The 18,982-nt window shown below is 45.6% G+C and overlaps 1 protein-coding gene across 5 annotated transcripts in view; it reads left to right on the forward strand.

The window, feature by feature from the left end:
- The window catches only part of SPTBN1 (spectrin beta, non-erythrocytic 1), a 195,302-nt gene that overhangs the window by 73,411 nt on the left and 102,909 nt on the right, over positions 1-18,982 (forward strand). Inside the window, exon 1 of one of the 5 annotated variants that reach the window (XM_059187672.1) lies at positions 14,684-15,229. The exons of the other annotated variants lie outside the window; for them this stretch is intronic. Coding sequence (XP_059043655.1) covers positions 15,121-15,229 — 109 coding nt within the window. The 5' untranslated portion in view covers positions 14,684-15,120. Of the gene's footprint in view, positions 1-14,683; positions 15,230-18,982 lie in introns of those variants that run through there. 5 annotated transcript variants of the gene reach the window in all.

Raw genomic sequence — 18,982 nt, forward strand, 5'->3', positions numbered from 1 at the left:
ATTGTTGAGAGATCTTACAATAATGTGGAGGGTACCAGGCTCTGCGTCTGCACACAGTAGGCATGTATGTGAAGTGTTAATTACAACATTTCACATGAGAATAAAACTGGGGGCACCTGTGTGGCTTAGTCGGGTAAGTGTCCCACTCTTGATTTCAGCTCAGGTTATGATCAGGGTTGGGAGATCAGACCAGGCAATTGGCTTCACACTGCGGAGTGGAGCGTGGAGACTGCTTGGGATTCTTTCTGTCCCTCTGCCCCTCCCCCATCGGCTTGCTCTCCCTAAAAAAAAAAAAAAAAAAAAAAAAAAAAAACAACTCTGAAGAGAGGGCTCTTCTCTCCATCTGAAAGGAGGCCTTCCATTTTGAGAAAGATGACATTAATGTAATGTAAAGGTGGAAGAGGAGAAGTCAAGGTGGGAAAGCAGGACCATTCAAAGGGCACATGTGCTGGTGGCCTACAGACCGTGGTCAACTGTGGCTGGTCGCTGTGGTGTTTAGAGGGCATGTGTGACCCTCAGGCCTTCTGGTGGGGGGGGCAGGAAAAGCCCTGAAAAAGATGTCCTTTTTTTTTTAATTAAAAAAAAAAAAAAAACTAAACTAAACCTGTTATGTTCTGTGCATTTGCATCTTCTCTTACATCGACCTGTTTTACGTTTTTCGTTTATACTCTCCTCATTAAGATGATCACAACTCTAAACATTTACCAAGAGAATGATTCAGGGGAAAGTGCAATAAAAAATATTTAAAAACTTTTCTTGGAATGGAGGTTAAGAAGTTACTCCCCACCTCAACATCCCCCTGCAAATAGCCAAGATGGGAGGGAGGCTGAGAGGTAGGGAGGGAGGGAGATGGGAGTGAGAGACCTATGTTTCCTGGAGGAAGAGAGACATGCTTAGCACAGAAAATCCTAGTTGAACAGGCTGGCTGCGGCTGGAAAAGGGCTGGTCTTTCCTGGGGGTTATTTAGCTTTCCTGCATGTTCCTCCTTGTTGAGACAGCTGTAGTTTGGTATCAGGGGATAATAAAGAAGAAATATTACTAGATTTTCAGTGGGATTATTTATAATACGTAAGATTTGTGTACCACTTTCATCTTGGAGAAGATTATAAAAATATTACTATAATGTTAGCAACAGTCTTTAGTAGGGGGCATTAGCCCCTATTGTACAGCCTGCAATCTGAGGTTTTCTGAACTGGGTTGTTATTTGCCCCAGCCTGCCTGCTTTAGTGCTAATAAAAGTCAGAGGCTTCTGAGGTCCAGGGCAGTAAATGAAAGCCTCTGAGGCCTGTCTTTGGCCTGCCTTTTCTTTTCTTTTCTTTTCTTTTTTTTTTTTTTTTTAAGATTTTATTTATTTGACAGATAAAGATCACAAGTAGGCAGAGAGGCGGGCAGAGAGAGAGAGAGAGGGGAAGCAGGCTCCCTGCTGAGCAGAGAGCCAGATGGATGCGGGGCTTGATCCCAGGACCCTGAGATCATGACCCGAGCCAAAGGCAGAGAGAGGCTTTAACCCACTGAGCCACCCAGGCTCCCCTGGCCTGCCTTTTCTAACTCTACTCGAAATTCTTCTCCTTTGAGTAAGTATTTGTAGGTCTCTGGATACCCTTTATTTCATGGGGGGACAATCTTGTACCTCCCCCTGCAGTTATTCCATATCAGAGAATCCTGAGTAAGACTGAGATCCCTTGAGTAAAGTCAGAAGATGAGAATTGTTGGAGGAACAGAAATTAGAGCACAGTTTGTGTTTTGGTTTTAAGTAATGAATACTCAGTTGTGACATGAGTGGTGATTGAACTTGTTTTAAAACTTTTCCCAGCAGGACGCACATTACATATACTTAACTGGAAAGCAGAGTTAGGAATCTGGTATTTTAAAGAGTTTTTTTTTTTCTTTTTTCTTTTTGTTTGGGTCAAGCACAAGCGAAAAGTGACCACTTTAGAAAGGGAGGCCTAAGTGACCTATCTATTAAAAAATAAGGCCAAACGTTTACCTGTGTTAAATGTATATTAAAAAAGAAACAGAGTGAATTGTCTTTCTTATATGATATGGAAATACACACTTAATCCTAGAAATGACTATTGGTGGGTTGTACAACCTGAACAAAACAAGTGGATTTTTTTTTTTTTTCATTTTTGGGAAGAATTAAAATTAAATCAGTGAAGGTACCCAGTGACCCTACCAAGTGATAGATATTAGCTGGGCACTTAATGTAACATGCCTACTATCTAGGGAAAAAAATTTTTTTTAAAGATTTTATTTATTTATTTGTGAGAGAGTAAGTGAGCACAAGCGGGGGAGCAGCAGGCAGAACAGGCAGAGGTAGAAGCTGGCTCCCCGCTTAGCAGGAAGCCTGATGCAGGACTTGATCCCAGGAACCTGGGATCATGACCCGAGTCAAATTCAGATGCTTACCCGACTGAGTCACCCAGGTGTCCTGGGAAAACTTTTTTTAGGTCACAAAGTTTCAAAATGTTTGTTCATTCATTCACTTAAAGTAAACGCTGTACCCAGTGTGGGACTTGAACTCACTACCCTAAGATCAAGAATTATGTGCTCTCCCAACTGAGTCAGCCAGGTGACCCTGGGTCCCAGCACTTTTTTATGGTATTTACAGAAGTGGCCTCAGATAGCAGGCCATTGCGGGTACTGTTACTGCTGCCAGGACATCTGGGTGCCGCTGGGCCTCACTAGTGGAGACAGGAGAGAAATAACTCCCAGCCTCACTTTCCTCATTTGCAGAATCTTAAACCTCTAAGATTGTGTTTGAGCTCCTGGGCAGTTAGCTGGCCAACATCCTCTTGTTACCACGATGAGTTTTGGCCTCTTTTCCTGGTGGTTTCTGTGTATACAGTGAGAAGTAAACTGTGCATGGGTATAGGGATGATAGCAACCTTTGTCCTTCTCGAGGAAGTAAGAAATGCTATGTGACTCAGACTGAAGTCCTAGGCGCTTGTTAATTTCCTGGTACCTTTTTATGTTTGATGAGTCAGAAATGCAGATTCTTACAGGGTGGTACCAGATCTTTGATTAGAATTGCTTCAAATTACAGACCCCTTTCCTGTGTAATGATTTTTGCCATTTGCCCTTTCATCACCTAATAGGCAGGATAGAAGGACATTTTGAGCAGTAAGAATCTTGGTCTCTTGGTTCATGAACCCTTACTACACTAAAATTATTTTTTTAAACTTTTATTTATTAAGTAATCTCCACCCACAATATGGGGCTCAAACTCAGAACCCTGAGATCCAGAGTCCCATGCTCCACTGACAGAGCCAGCCAGGTGTCCCTACACTAAAGTTACTCTTGACAGAGAACCGTGTATGTGCCCACACTTGACAGGCCATCAGTATTCTCTAGCTGGGTGGGCAGATACAAGTATTGCAGGGTAGTTGACACTAGAGTATCATAAAACCTTAGCAGTAAGGAAAACTTATCTATTTAATATCCACCAAGGTGGTCCTGTGCACATGTGGGCCCATGTGTACACGCACATGCACACACATACACACACCAAAAGTGTGCCAGTGTACACACTCCTGCTTAACTATGATGTGTTGCTACTCACTGTTCCTAAGCTGCCAGTTGTTTCGGTGTTTTGGGGGTTCAGTCTCATAGATGCTGACTGGAAAAACGACGTTTTTGAACAATGTCAAGGAGGTTGGACTTGTGGAGATGCTAAGGCCTGACCCCAAGGTAACTGGTAAATTGAGGTTACCACAGTGCTGTGCACAGATGTGTGTCTCGGATCCAGCTTGGAATCAATAACTAATTTATTCAGACTTTTAAAAAATACATATAAAAATGAGAGTTGACCAGATTCCCATAAGGTTTTTTTTTCTTAAGGGTTGAAGAGTGGGCTTGGAGGGATCAGTGTGCTGGTCGATAGCATCTGAGAATATTTGAGCTTCAGAGTCCCAGACAAAGACCACATAGCTCTACACCTGCTGCTTGTCCCCATGCCTGGTACTACATTCCCCGACTCTTTAGTAAAGTGGTTTTTTAAAAAAAAAAAGTTATTTTTAATTGTAAAAAACACATAAAATTTACCCCCCCGCCCCCCCCACCACGTCACCCTCTCCTCAGTTCCTGGCAGCCTCCATTCTGTTTTCAGGAGTTTCACTACTCTCGATACTGCATTAAGTGGAATCATATAGTATTTGTCTTTCTCTGACTGGCTTTCTTCATGACATCCTCGTAATTACTTAGCATGACGACCTTCGGGTTCATGCATGTTGTGGCATGAGACAGGATGGCCTTCTTTTTTAAGGCTGAATAATATTCTTTTGTGTGTTTATGTCACATTGTGCATTCATCAGTGGACATTTGGGTTGTTTCCACTGCTCAGCTCTTGTGAAAAATGCTGCAGTGGACATAGGCAGGTGTCTCTTGGCTATCCTGCTTTCAGTTTTTGGGTGGGGGGGATGTATACCTAGAAGTGGGACTGCTGCAGCATATGTAATTCTATTTTTAATTTTCTGAGAAGCCTCCGTGCCATATTCCACAGCAGCTGCTCTGTTTTATGTTCCTACCAGCAGTGCACAACCATTCCGATTTCTCTACATTCTTTACTGAAGCTTTTATTATGTTATAAAAATAAGGTGTAGTGGAGAAAGGCACCATCGTGGCCACAATTTTTGTTTTTTTCCTGGATAGATGGTAATTAAGAGGATGGTAGAAATGGTAATAAAAGGTGAGTGGAGAGGTGCTTGGAGATGAACAGGTCAGGTTTCAGAAAAGAACTTTGTCTCTCTCTTAGCTCTCTTGACTCCTTTCCTGTCATTAAAATTCTAGAAGTTAAAATCAATGAATCCATCTGTTAGATGTTTTTAAAAAATGACTTCTAAGTAACTCTTCCCTAAGAACATCCAAAGAATTATAATGAAAAGTCCAGTGCAGGGAACTGGAAGTTTCCTGGGGCTGGCAGTGTGTTTGATACTATGTTGGTCTGTGAGGCAGGATGGTAGCTGTTAGTGCCAGGCTCTGGGTTTTCATTCTGTCTGTCCTGGGACACGCTGGACATCAGAGAATGTGGAAAATAAACATCATCTGCCACCTAGTAGGAGCCTGTTGGCTTCACCTTGGTGTTGGAAGCTGGAAGGTGAGAGGGGACGAAGATGAGCTTTTCCTGATTTTTGAGCCCTGGGCCCACCTCTCTAACAGAAATGCTGCCACTCCCTCTGTCCTCAGCTCCTGGTTTGCCCTAGAAATAAAAGGCAGCAGGAATCCAGAAGGCCTGCTTTCTAATTTCGGGCCTGCGGTAACTTACTCTGTATCTCTGGGCATGCCTCTGTGTGCCTCATTGTCCTTATCTGTAAATGAAGTGGTTGGCTTAGGTGGGGAAATTTTGGAAGGGACCTTCTTGACACCTGTGGGAGTTGGAACTTGCATCTTCTTTTTGTGAGGGATTAACGTGTAGACCAAGGGTTGTCACATGGTGTAGAGTAGGTTCTGCAGTCCTCTGATGGGTGCCAGCTCCCCCATGGAGCCTTTGCTCTGTTCAGGCTTCTGAAACTGCTGAGTTGTTTTTGAACAGCTGCTTTGCAGTGGATACTGGGCTTGGGGATGTAGAGTGAAGGTTACCCAAGACTTGCATCTGCCTGAAAACAGGTTGTGGTGTATTTCTAACAGCCATCTATCCAGAGGCTTTTCTTGGGTTTTAGATCCCGTGGTTTTTAGGGAGAAAATCCCAGAAGCCAGGGGACTGGCTCGGGGTCATAAGGCTGGTCAGAGACAAAAGCAGAGACTGGAGTCCCATTTTTCACTTCTCTCGAGTCCGCAACTGGTGCCCCTTCCATTATTTTAATTAGGCTGATAAGACTGGTGCACAAGAAAAGCAATACTCCAGGGCCGGGCACCGTAGGTGCCAGGCAAGGGGAGCTGACGGGACGGGTGTAGGGTTTCTGAGAAGGAGCAGAGATGTCAGCTGGGATAATCTGGGAAATCGTTCTGGAGGAGGGACGTTTGGGGCTTGGCTTAAAGGATAGATGGACTTTCGACAGAGGAGAGGGGAGCACTCAGAGCAGAGGCGTGGACGGGTGGAAAAGCCAAAACCGGTGGCAGGATGTGGATCAGGCTTGGCCAGAGCAGAGGGACAAGGAAGAGGAAGGGACGAGGACTGGGCATCTATTGAGCATCTTTCGTGTCAGGCATAGTGTCTGGTCTTTTCCCCACGTCCTCTCAGTGTCCCTAGTAGGGAAGTGACACCCCGACTGTGCTTTTGTTGGAGGGCATCACTTTCTCTTTAAGCCATTGGTACTGGCATCTGTCTTTTTTAGAGTAAAAGTTACACTCGGATCTGGTGGGAATGTACTAGTTTAAAATGGGGAGAAGAAAAGTGGGAAGAGTGGTTGGTTTCTCTACAGAAGGTCTCAGAGGGAGCTGATAGTTGGTAATTCTTCTACAGTAAGTCTGGAGCCGGCCTAATGGCAGCTGGCGGGCCTTGGTGCTCCTGAGTGACCGGGCTGAGTATGAATTATTCAGGGCCTGTGCCCAGCGAGTGGCTGCCTAGCGAAGTCTTGTGGGAAGGAGGCTGTGTTATCTCATCGAGAGATTGGCAGAAACTCAGGTGCTGAGGAGGAAGAAATGACTGCACCCTTAAAATATTTCACATTTGAACATGCCAGGGCCGCACACCATGTTCCATAGTCCTACAGCTGGGTAGTTGGGACCTGTGTTTCAAAGAGGAAGAAACAATACCCCCCACCCCTAATTAACAAATATAATGACCTACACTCTCCTGTTGCTGTGGCACTTGTTGGCAGGGATTTGGCTAGGAGCCACATTAAAATCGCAGATAGGACAGTAGAGCCCCAGAGAGAGTTTGTGTCGGAGAAACCCCACTCTGCTCTGTTTTTATCTCAACCAAGTAGAGAGGTGCTCTTGTTGATCCATTTGGAATGGTACTTTCTGTAACTGTCCCTGTTCTTCATTTGTTACATGCTACTGTGTGTGTGTGTGTGTGTGTCCGTGTCCCCGTCAGTCTGCCTATTTGTCTGACCTATTTTCTCAGCTAGGTTGAAAGTGTCTGCACAGAAGAAATCACTTCTTATAACTTTGTGGGTCCCTCCAGTGTGGCCTGTGTTCCCATAAGGGCCCAAGCACATGTAGGTGGGTTGACTTTGACTTTCTGTGAACCAAGAGGTATGGGGCCTGTGCCTTGATGATGAGGTTTGCCTCCCTCACCTCCCTCTTTTTTCTAACCCCCTCTGGGGGACTGTAATTTAATCTACTCTTCTCACCCTTTCTCATTATAGCCAGTCTGTGGCAAGCTTCTGGAAAAGGTAACGTGGGTATGAAGAAAACCTGAGGGCAGGGTCCAGAGGCCTATTTTCACAGAGAACAGATTTGCATCTCCTCTCTACCAGTTTTTTCCCCATGAGCTGTGCCACCAGGAAACAGCATCTTCTCACTGTCCCATCTGCTTCCTTGTAAAACTCTGGCCCAATGGCTGTGAACAACTGTGTGTGTCAGCCTTCTCCCTCCGTGTTGGGAGGTGGAAAGCAGAACCAAACATTCTGGGCAAGAGCAGGCCTGGCCCCAGCTGCATTCCTTGGATGTTCTTTTCCTTTGAACCCCTGTGCCTGTAGCAGAGAAGCCCAGTCTTGGCTCTGGCTGGTGTTATATTCACAGGCATAGCAACACCTGTTTGCCAAAGGTGGGGCCTCTGGACTGGGGCATTCTTTTGCCCATACAGGGAAGCTTTGCATGTGCAGATAACAGATGCGATAAGAATGCAAGGATAAGGTTTGGCGGGGTAGAAGATTCAATAAACTGCATTCCTTCCCCAGGACCTTGGGTACTTGTTACTGAGTATAATTTGCCATTTTTCTCCTTCTCAGCAGAGATGTCAGGTACTTTGTATTCAATTCTGCTGTGACCAGCTAAACAAGAAACAGAAAAAACATATAAATGGGAGTTAAATTGCCCTGGTATTTCAGATGCAACAATGTAACCAGATAATTTTGTAGAAGGTATGCGTGTGTATGTGTGTATATAGGAGATAGAGAGGAGAAAAAAATCTGTATCCTCTAAAGAACAAAGATAGCAATTTCTATAGAGGAAAAATACCTTTAGTCTTCCCTTTAATTTTTTTGTCTAGGCGTTCTAATTCCTGAACTATCAAATCTGATAGCCCACCTCAAATAAACACTGGCTTTTGTAAAAATATAGGCCCTTGTTTCATAGTGAATATTGTGTTCTTGTTATCTCTGAAGTGTTACTGCTTTATTTTTATTACAAAATATGATTTTGAATATGTGTTTCCCAGTGTAAAAAGGGGTGAGTGACTGAGAAGGAAATGGGGTTTGCGAGCACCTACCAGGTAGTGGACTGGTCTTGCCATTCGAACTGCCCTTGTTTAGAGATCAAGAGGGGTACCCGCTCCAGTCCCTGGCCTGGGTCACTGATTCCCCAGGAATCCCACAACATCCTCCTTGGTGGCCTCCTTGGTGGCCTAAGGTTGGGGGAGAACTAGTTTTTGAAATTTTCTCTGTGAGGAGTTTAAAGACAAGTAATCCTAGCTGCACAGTGTGGCTATCTTCCCCACATGTCTCTTTTCTAAACGTTTATTTCAGTTACACAACAACCCTATGAAGTCGGTCCCATTGTTGTGCCAACATTTCAGGCTCAGGGAATCACAGAGTTAGAAAGTAGCAGAGCCAGATTCCCAGATTCCACGTCAGTTGTAAGGCAACTTTACTCCTCTAAACTCTGACCCCAGTGCTCCGCGGGTGATGCTCTGGGAGGAAGCAGAGCAGTGGTCTAGGCCCGATCGTCAGGAGCCGCGTGGTCATGAGGACATGTTGCTGACTGCTTCTGGCTGCCCAGGCTGTGGGCCCTGTGTGCGCGGGGCCACTGGAGAGAAAGGAGACATTCTGGAAGGGTGGCAGGCAGCTAGCAGTGAACAGAAGCACTAGTGTCAGAAATGTGTTCTGATGCTGGGTCTTGTTGAGAATTGTACCTTTTCGGGAGGGCAGGGGAAGAAGGTTCCAGGTAGTTCTGTTTTCTGTTTATGACTGGATTTCATGGTGGTATGCTTGGTTACTTGGTTGAGCTTTCTGGTATGTAGGGCAGTTCCCTTTGCGTAATTAGGGATGGGTTTTTGAGAATATACATACTGAGGCAGGCTGTGGGAGAAGGACAGTGGTAACTAGGTAGTTAGGGGGTGGGAGGCTCTCGGGGCATTGTACAGTAGAGGGAAGGCAGAAAAAGAATGGGCAAGGTAAGGATTCAAGACTGCAACCAGTGGGCAGGAGGCTGGTTGGAGAAGGGAGTGGGTGGGTGGGCCAGAGAGATGAGACAGATCACATAAGCTTCAGCTCCAGGGAGCATAAATGCACTGGCATGATTTGGAGCCTGCTTCTCTATCTGGCCACACGAGTGGAAGAGGATTATTTTAATAATATTATTTTGGTTTCCTATAAAGAAACGCTCAGGAGAAAATGGTTGTGGTCATCCAGCTGTTGTCTAGATGAAGGAAAGGCAGATCCGGAAAGGGCAGAGAATTTGGCCAAACACTTTGTATGTGAAACTTTGTTGTGTTCTATCCTTCCCTGTTCCCACCACTTCTTTCCCAGCTCTTGGGTTGGGTTTTCAAGTCCTTGAATGTGTACACATCCCATCACATCTTCGCATGTTGGCCATTGCCTCCCAGGCATTGCAATCTTGCTGATGTTTATGTTCAGGAAATGAACACTCCATAGTTTACCCTTTCAAGCTTGCTGTGATGCAGGGAAGGCGTTTGTCTTTTTTCTTTTTCCCTTTTTTCTTTTTTTTTTTTTTTAACCTCTCAGACTTCATTAAGCCTCTTGGGACAAACAGAGTCTTAATCTCAGCTTAGTGTTTCCATTCACATGGTACATGGTAAATCATATAATGAATCTTTGTGTATAGATCCAAGTATGAGAAAAGGAACAAAACCCAACCAAACAAGACCAAACAACACCCATTCACAAGAGAACCCTTAAAGTAGCAACTTCCATGTGAATAGCAGAAAATGTGCCTGTTCCTGACCCAGCTAAGTGTTGCATAAGTTCCTGTGGAGGTTTATTTGGGTTTTAGGTATCCTGATACCACTTACCCAGTTTTTTATGTTTTTTTTCTGAAAATCTTGCAAACCATTAGTAGCTGATAATACGCTCTAATAGAGTACATGGGATAAACAGAGCTAAACTTGGTCAGTCTGGGGTCCAGGTGTGGCTCTGCCATTCATCAGCTGTAGAGCCCACAGCAAGGCATGGTACCTCTGAATCTCAGTTGCCTTATCTGCAAAATGGATCTAATACCAACCTCATAGGTTTAGTCACTTGAGAAAATGTATGTGGAAGCATTTTGGAAATTCCAAAGTGCTGGACTAATGTAATACTATTATTATGGCCTATTGTTTATATGGAGATTGGTAATAATTGGGGCTACAACAATTGTCTCGGAGAGAAGGGAGATTATTTATCACTGATAAATACATTTAGAGCCAGAAGGAATTTTTTATGACCATAAACTCCAACCTGTTTGATCTCCAGGTGAGGTCCGGTGAAGGTTAGAAACATATACAATGACCTCGCTTCTCTGTGGCACTCAGGAGAAGGGTGAACCCGAGTATTCTGGACTGGGGCCTTTCAGCAGACCACAGCATTCCTAATTTGTGCTGTCTGCAAGTAACCTTTTACCATCTGGCACCATGAGGATGATGGATACATGTTGCCTGGGTTCCAGGTGCTTCGATCCATTGCTGACGGTGCCCGTCAGTTGTGGACACTTGTCCTTATGCGTTAGAATCTTGGTGCAGCTTGAAGGCAGGCACAGCCGCTTCCCTTAGCTGGCCACATGTGTTGATATCCCTGGCCTGGGTGAGGGACACAATTTTTTAGATTAGAAAACATCGAGGGAATAGGCTGAAATCACACAGTCTGTTTCTAAAAGCTTGGTTGACTACTGAGCATTCTGAAAACTGTCTTGCTCCCCTTCAGGTTCCCTTTCACATTCTCTGTGTTTCTGCCATAGGTGTCTCCAGGATTCTTCTTAGAGTACTACAGATAAACTGTGGGTAGGACCCCTGGCCTCTTGCTTTAAGTCAGAATTGGGTAATTCCTTTAAATTTCTTTTCTTCCTTACAATGTCCCTGTCCTTTCCGTCCTGCTTCTGAAGGTAGGGGTATCTCCTCTTGGCTAGAGCTGGCTGTCCTACCCATATCTTAGAGCCATTTTCCCACTGGCCTTTCCCTACCTGTGGCAACTCAGGGCTGAAACCTTTGCACAGAGGATATGCTCAGTTGGACCGGGCCCGGAACCCCTTCCCCTGCTCTGTTCACTACTCACTACCTCTACCTTCTTGCTCTTCTTCCCTTTGCTCCTCATTCTTTCTTTCCTGTCGCCTCACTTTAGCTTTTACTACCCACTGACTCCTCATTCACCTACTGGATCACATATTCCCTGACTTCTGGTTCCTTCTTTTTCCAACACATGATGCCATCCTAACCCATTTCTTCCTTGAGTATCTCTTTCTTCTCATGAATTGTCATTCCATAGCTCTTTGGTATCTCTACTGTATTTTCTTCTTCCTCACAGACCCTGGCCTTCTCCAGGGCTCTGTGCCCAGCCACTTGCCTCTTACCTTCCTTCCCGGATTTAAGCCTACTATAGTCTCTCTCACTGTACATGGGACTCTCTCCTCAGCCTTGAGCTCCTGCTCCACGTCCTTGACTGCTTCTGGACCTGTCACCCCTTGGTGCTGTAACTCAGATACAGAAAGAAATGTGCAATCCTTCCCTAGAGCCCGCAGCCAGCTCTAAAAAACCCAGAGTCTTCCATCACCCTAGCCTTTGAACCTCCCACCCACATACTGTTGGTTACCAGAGTCCTATGGATTAACTCTTGCATCAGTCTGTTCCTTTTTGTTCCTATTGCCTCACACTGACTAGTCCTTTGACCTGAAGAACTCCAGTAACCACCTGAGTGACCTTGCTGCTTTTGGCTTCTCTCCTTTCTACCCGTTCTAACTGACCACTGCAGATTACTCTTCCCTAGAGCCCTACCTAGATTGCATCCCCTCCTGAGGCTGAAAAGTCTCCCATAGTTTCCAGCCCAGGCTTAGTTCCCTCAGGGTCTCCCTCCTGCCTGACTGTCCCTCATGCCCCAGTCAAAGGGTAGCACTTGCTCGTGCTATTCCTGGGACAGTCCATTTGGTGCCTCTATTTCCCAACCACCCCTCACTAGGAGAGGAGGCTTCCCTCTCTCCCAGCCTGTTGCTAATCTACAGGTGTTTCAAGGTTTGGTCATGGAGGTGTTTCTGGCTGTCTTCCTAGGCAGTTGTTTCTCCCTTATCCTCTGAACTCTTGCAGCCCCCTCCTTTAGCCCCTGTTTGTCCCATCTCTGTTGGCCTGGAACTTGCCCAGTCATCTCTGAAGCCTCCACTAGGCAATGTACCTTGCACACAGTTGGCGTCCAGTAAATACCGAATGGAATAAAGAATGAGTGCCTCTGGCCTTCCTTTACCTCCTCCCCACTGCCGAGTTGGAGGTGGTCAGATGAGTCATCAGGGTTGTGTCCTCCTCGTCCCCTGCCCATCACAGCAAATAGATTCCTACTTCTTACCCCTGCCCCTGCAGGGTTAGTAAACCCTTCCTCAGCCTCAAAACCTTTCTTTCCAGTACTTGGCATGTGTTCACTCTGCCTGGCTTGTCTGCTCTTTAGTTCTGACTTTGGCTATATTAGTCTCAGCCTCTAACCCCATCACCTAGTAGTAACCTGGCTAATTAGCTTATTTCACCTACTTCCCCATACCAGAGGGAGCTGAAAGGGAGACTCCAAGAATGGTGACTCATACTCTATTCACTAAGTGGCTTAAAGATTAAAAATAAAGCATTGTAAATTGGCAAGCACTACCCTGTCTCATTGCCTTGGCCCACAGCTGGACACTCAGAGACTTAAAACTTCATATTTAATAGTTAAGTTTATTTAATATTAATATAAACTGTATTTTAACAGTGAAGAAGGTTCTGTCCTATTAAGATCTTAATTGAGAAAATTCTCCATTCTACTTTTTGTAGTTTTGATGTGGTACATGGGGGGAAATAAGCAAGGGGTATTTTGAAAAATTCATTCCTAGTTTTGAATGGAATGATTGTTGTCAGGGCATTTTCACATCATTCCCTCATTGACCTTGTAGAGGTAGGCATTAATTATCCCTGTCTGACAAGAGAGGTTTAGAAAGAATCCAGGGTTTCTTCCAAGGTCATAGGCGATTAAGAGCCTTGACCAGGACTAGAAACTCAGGTCTTCAGAATCCTAGTTCTTTGCTTCTTCCAGTAACCCCTCCCTTTTGCCACATTCCTGTCAGCATTGTGAATTACAGCTGTGGGTGGTTAAAAGGGCTTCAGAAATTACTCTACATTCTGGATGATGAGAAATGCCTTCAAATCCTGGCCCTGGCTTTCGAAAGCTAAAGGTTGACACTGGTTGTATTTAAAAGCCTATGCTGTAGATGTTCGGAATGGGAGTTGCTCAGCTGAACAAATAACTAGACTTCAGGTTTGTTTTAACTCTACCTGGGGGCAGGATGCAGTTGCTTGAATTACAAGTGCCCTGGGGACTAAAGTAATCCTGGAGTGGAGGCCCACCTCTTTAGTGCAGATTGGAATCCCTTAGGAACAAAATTACTTTATTCAGTGCTCCATGTGGAAAAGCCAAATTTGTGATTTGTTGTCTGCCTGCAGTTAGTTGGGGAAGGTGGGAAGAAAAAACGAGGGTCAGCCACTTCCCCAAAATACATTTTGATCACTGTTCTTTTCTTTGTAGGTTTAAAAAAAAAATTTTTTTTTCCTGGTTGAGATTGGTGGGAGAAATTAAGGAGGAGTGTTTTACTATCTTGAAGAACCCAAAAGTTCAGGAGACTCATTTTACAAATCAAAGTAGGATTTGAGGGTAATTTCTGTTATCTCCCCATCCGCTCGTGAACTCCTCAGGTCAGGGATCCTTGCGGTGTTTACCTGTGTACCTTTCTCCCACAATGCCTTGCAAATCAGTGCTCCCGTAAATCTAGCCTTGAGTTGTCTTACAGGGTCAGTGTTACACACCTTCCGCCAAACATCTTGTGAGGGCCGCAGAAGTCTGTTGAGATTTTTCTGTGCGCGGTACTTACACCTCCCCTCGCCGTGGAGTGCCCGGAGTGGCCGTGTCTCACTCTGACACGGTGGCCGGCCCCACCCGCGCCGAGTCGTTGGCGCCCGCGCAGTGGGGACGCCGCGCGCGCCCAGGTGCGCAGCCCGCGTGGCCGTCTTATCTCCGCAGACGCAGAGCAGTGGATGAGCCGCCCGGCGGGGGACCTGCGGGACTCCGCACCCTCCCGGGCCGCCTCCTTTTCATATGATAGTAATCGGAGACTTTTCCGTTACGTGAGGCTCTCAACAAAAGATTGTAATTCCAGCAGCTTTGTTTGGGAAGGTACCACCGCGGCGGGCGCGTCCTGGGCCCTGCCCGGGGGTCGGCGGCTCCGGCGCGGAGGAGGCAGCGCGGGCCGCGCCGGGGCCGCCTGTGGGTGGGGGGCCGCCGGCCGGCCGGCCTCCCCCGCGCCCCTCCTCGTGGTACAGCCTGCGTTTCCTCTACAATGCTGTTATGCTAATCAGGTGACATCACCGCCCAGCGCACGGAGAGTGGCTCCTGATTAAATTACAAACCGGCGGCCGCCGCGGGCAGCCGGGAGGAGGTGTGTGTGCTGCTCCCGCGAGCTCCTGGGCTCGGCGACCGGGGCACGCTTAGGATTGGCCATATTTTAAAATTTTTTTAAAGTAGGATTTGCACCTCCCTCCCTCCCTCCTTCCGTCCTCCCGCTCCTCCTCGGTAATTTATTTCAAGCTTCTAGTCGAGAGCCACAAAAGGAAGGAAAGCAATAAGGAATTAGATCCCCGAGTGGTAACTCCCGGCCGGGCTAAGGTGGACTCTCCTGCAGCCAACTTCCTATCAGATCTGCCTGCGGGACTTTCAGACCGGAATGGGGCTTGCCTAAGGTCCAGCCCTTTTCGCGGGGCCGGGAGCCAAGCCGTGCGGAAGCTGCTGTGTGTTGGATGGGGGTAGGAGGGGGCCGGAGCGGGATTTCCAGCGTGCAGCCCGCCGGGGCGTTACGCCGGGCATAATGGAATTGCAGAGGACATCTAGCATCTCGGGGCCGCTGTCGCCAGCTTACACGGGGCAGGTGCCTTACAACTACAACCAGCTGGAGGGGAGATTCAAGCAACTACAAGGTAAGCCCCCGCCTCCCAAAGGCCAGGCCTGCCTTGGGGCTGTGCCTACGGGGGTTCCGAGATTTTATTTGTGCCATATGGTACGTGACCCTAAGGAAGACGGGCTGCCGCCCGGCCCAGCCCCAAAGCCTCTGGTTGGCTGCGAGCACCCCATTCACTCCTTAAAGGAGACAGTTTCTCATTCTACTCTAGAAAAGCCACCATTTGGAGGCCCTTTCTCTCTCTCTGTCTCTCCTGTCCTTTCGACTCGCGGTTGTCAGGTATCTGCTACCCACTGAGCACACATTTTCTGGCCTCTTAGCTATCTTTGCCGCTCTGTGGATCAATGCTAATAGACCTATTAGTATGCAAGCATTTGATTCCGGGTCGCCTCTGTCTCCGAGCCCCCCAGCCTCTTACCTCTGGGAATCCTAAAGGTGTAAAGTGCACTGCTCGACACCCAGTCCTGTAGAACAATAGCAAAGGGGAGCAGGGAGTGGTCTTTTTGTTCCTAAGCCTTGGGTAAATTACAGTTTTGATTCTGAAGCCTAATTTTAACTCTTTTGATGTATTGTGTTGGGGAGAGCCTTCCCTTCAATTTAGTGGGCTATATAATTTATAATGAAAGCCAGTTATTGTCATTCCAATGCTATGGGTTGGATTAGTTGGATCAATTATAGGTTTCTTGGCATCTATATTAGTCTCAAATAATTGAATGAATCCAGTATTTTACCGCACATATTTTTATGGAGACCAGGGTCCTGTGTGCAGCAGCGTGGGGGATGATGGGCTTGCAGCCCACCGCTGGGGTGGCCCCTGCAGCCCTTGGCTGTCCCTGCCCTACCAGCAGGCCTGGCTGGCGTTTTCTCAGACCTCATAATGAAAAAGGGCTCATAACTGAAAACAGAACTCCTTCCGTTTGGAAGCCCCTGGATCAGTAGTAGGCCAGGAATGGCTGTAACTAATGCTGTGAAAAAGTGGCCTTCACACAGTGTGTGTTTCTTATTTTAACTCTTCTCAGTGCCACAAATGCGGTTCCTGTGAGAAGGAGGAAGGAAGGAAGCAGCTCAATCCTAGAATGTTTTCATTGGGAAGGGGAGGGAAGATATATTTCATTCACAGGCTTATTTGTCTTGTGAAATAGTTGACAGTAATGACACTTTTCTGGAAAACAAGAGGCAGAACAGGACGTGATTTTAAACATTTGCTAGTCTGTGCTGCATTCCTGGGGCAGTTAGCTGTCCTGGGGCAGTTAGCTGTAAGAAGCAGCTCCATTCTCTCCAGGGAATGGTTATGTGTCTTTGCCTCATTATCCTTGAGCTCTTTGAAGGTGTAATTTTTGTTTTGGGAAAACTTGGGGTCGGGGGCAGGGAGGTAGGGTTAGTTTGCTGATGGTAAAGAGAGGAATGGTGTCTTCTGGGTCTGTGCTGGAAGCCCCGTAGGTTTAGGTTTTGAGAATTCAGAATACACCTCTAGTAAGCATGACTAAGTCTCCCCGCTTGGTTGTGTCATACCTTCGAGGAGAACTCACTGAGTGGTGGATCCTTGATCTGAAAACCAATTACCAACGTCCAGTCAGCCCACACTTGTAGTCTCAGAAAAAATGCAGAACCAAGGAGAAGATGTAAGAAGGTGTGGGGAGCAGTATACTCACAGGCCCACCCTTAACAAAAGGCTGTTATCTGAAAGCTTTGAGGATGGTTGTAAAACTGCTCACTGAGAAGGGTGGAGCGTATGCACAGGAAATGTCTTACTTAAACTGTTCTCTCTGGAGAGAGGAAAATTAAAAAACAAATTACCATGCTCCCTTGATTTTTTTTTTACACCTGGTTACTGTTTCTCAAGGAAATCCCTTCAGAAGCTGTGGGCTTCACGTTTTGTGTGGTAGGGTTTTTTTTTTTTTTTTTTCTTAATGATTTTTGCTCCCTAATGTAGTTCCCTCCAGTTAACTTTCTTATTTCTGCATATTGTGGTTTAGGAGTTACACAAGTTTGGTGTTGGTATTTCTATAACAGAAAACCACCCATGTTGAGGAACTGAGAAAGGGTGAGTTAACTTCCAAGTATGGTGTATCCCAAGAGAATTAGAAACAGGCATCCTCCTTAGTAATGATAAATGGAACTGATGGCATTTTAAGCAACTTTAAGGAGAATTTTTGCTAAAATCTTTCCCCATACCTACCCCCAATTTGTATTTATCATTCTTCCACTCACCACATTTTTAATGATGTATAGATTATATCATCTAATTTAATTTTATACATATCTCCAAAGCTGCCCTTTTCCCTACCCCCTCCCTTTTTTTTTCTCTTTTGAGTATCCTCCTTCTGAGCATTTCTAACCCAATATTGATAAACTCGTCCTTTGGATTTATTTTTTTTTAATGCCCGTTAAATGAATTTAGTAATTTAGCAAATATGCTCGAGAGTCTGAGAGTACTGTCATTTTGTGGGAGATGTTTCTGATTTTTGCTGATTTCAAATATTTTCACAGTGGATCCTAAAAATTTCAGGCGGGACCAGGTGGGATGTTTGGGCCAAGGAATGTATGATACTAAAATGTATTTGGTCTACTTAGAAAGGAAGCAAATAAGTATGACTTTTTTTTGCTGATTTGGGGGACGAGATGTGGAGTGATATCTGTCACACTAGTTCTAGCATAGTACAAGAGACAGGACCTTCAGCCTCTGATGGCTTCAAACGTTAACCACCAGCACGCAGCACACCTAACAGACACACCCAAAGTGCATGCTTTCTCTCTCTCTTTCAAATAGTTCTTCAGCAAATTTGAGTTACAAAATTAAATTACCCTCCTCAGAGCTTGTGCATGTATCTTTAAAGTTGGGTTAGTTTTTTTTTTTTTTTTAGTAAGAGAAATGCGTAAACAAACTCTACATGTTTAGAAAAATGTGTTTGTAGTAACAGGTTCATAAAACCTTTTTTCCAGTTTCAAATGAGCTAGCTTAATTCCTTATAGGAGAATATTGCTACTCTTGTACTCAGAAGCTGTTGCTTCTGCCTAAGATGTAAAATAAATTCCAGACTCCTTAACTTGGCATTGCACCCTCCTCAAAATGGCCCTACCCTGAGTACTTCCTGTTCCAACTCTTAGATTCCAATCCAGTCTTCCAGGTAGGCAGGCTTACAGTGCTTCATAAAACCAAGCCCTGGGTTTTGGGTTCATCTTCTGCCTTCTGCCTCAAATGTCCGACCCATCCATTTACCTCTGGACATCATTCCTATAAATTTGTAAGACTGCTCACATTCCAGTAATTCCATAAAGCTTCATGTCCCCTGTGTTGGGGTTGGTGAGAAAAAGATCTCGTTGAGTATTTACCAGGTATCAGTCATGTTAGCAGGAGCTTTATATATGTTATCCTGTCTTTGGAACACACCTGAGAGATTTAAGAGAGAAGACAAATAGCTTGACCAGGGTGACAAGCTTTATTGTGCTCAGGCTGCACATTGTTGTTTTCTAACCTTCTCCTAGACTTTTAGATACTATTTTATCTCTGCAGTAATAACAATAATCATAATAATAGTAATGAGGTTACAGTGTGAAATGGGTACCCTAACCTGATTCCTCTCTCCTGCCTACTTGTTTCCCAGAGAGCTGGAATTCTCTTGGCCCTGGCAGTGGCGTTGTAATGAAGACAGGATCTAGTTGAAAGCATCAAAATGAACTTCTGCTTTCTTTGCAGCCTAACCCTGGCATCTAGCACCTGGTATTTCTGGAGAAGGTGCTTTTTCTTAGCTCTTCAGGCTCAATGAACTTG

The sequence above is a fragment of the Mustela lutreola genome, chromosome 9 (genome assembly GCF_030435805.1).
Source record: "Mustela lutreola isolate mMusLut2 chromosome 9, mMusLut2.pri, whole genome shotgun sequence".
Lineage (NCBI taxonomy): Eukaryota > Metazoa > Chordata > Mammalia > Carnivora > Mustelidae > Mustela > Mustela lutreola.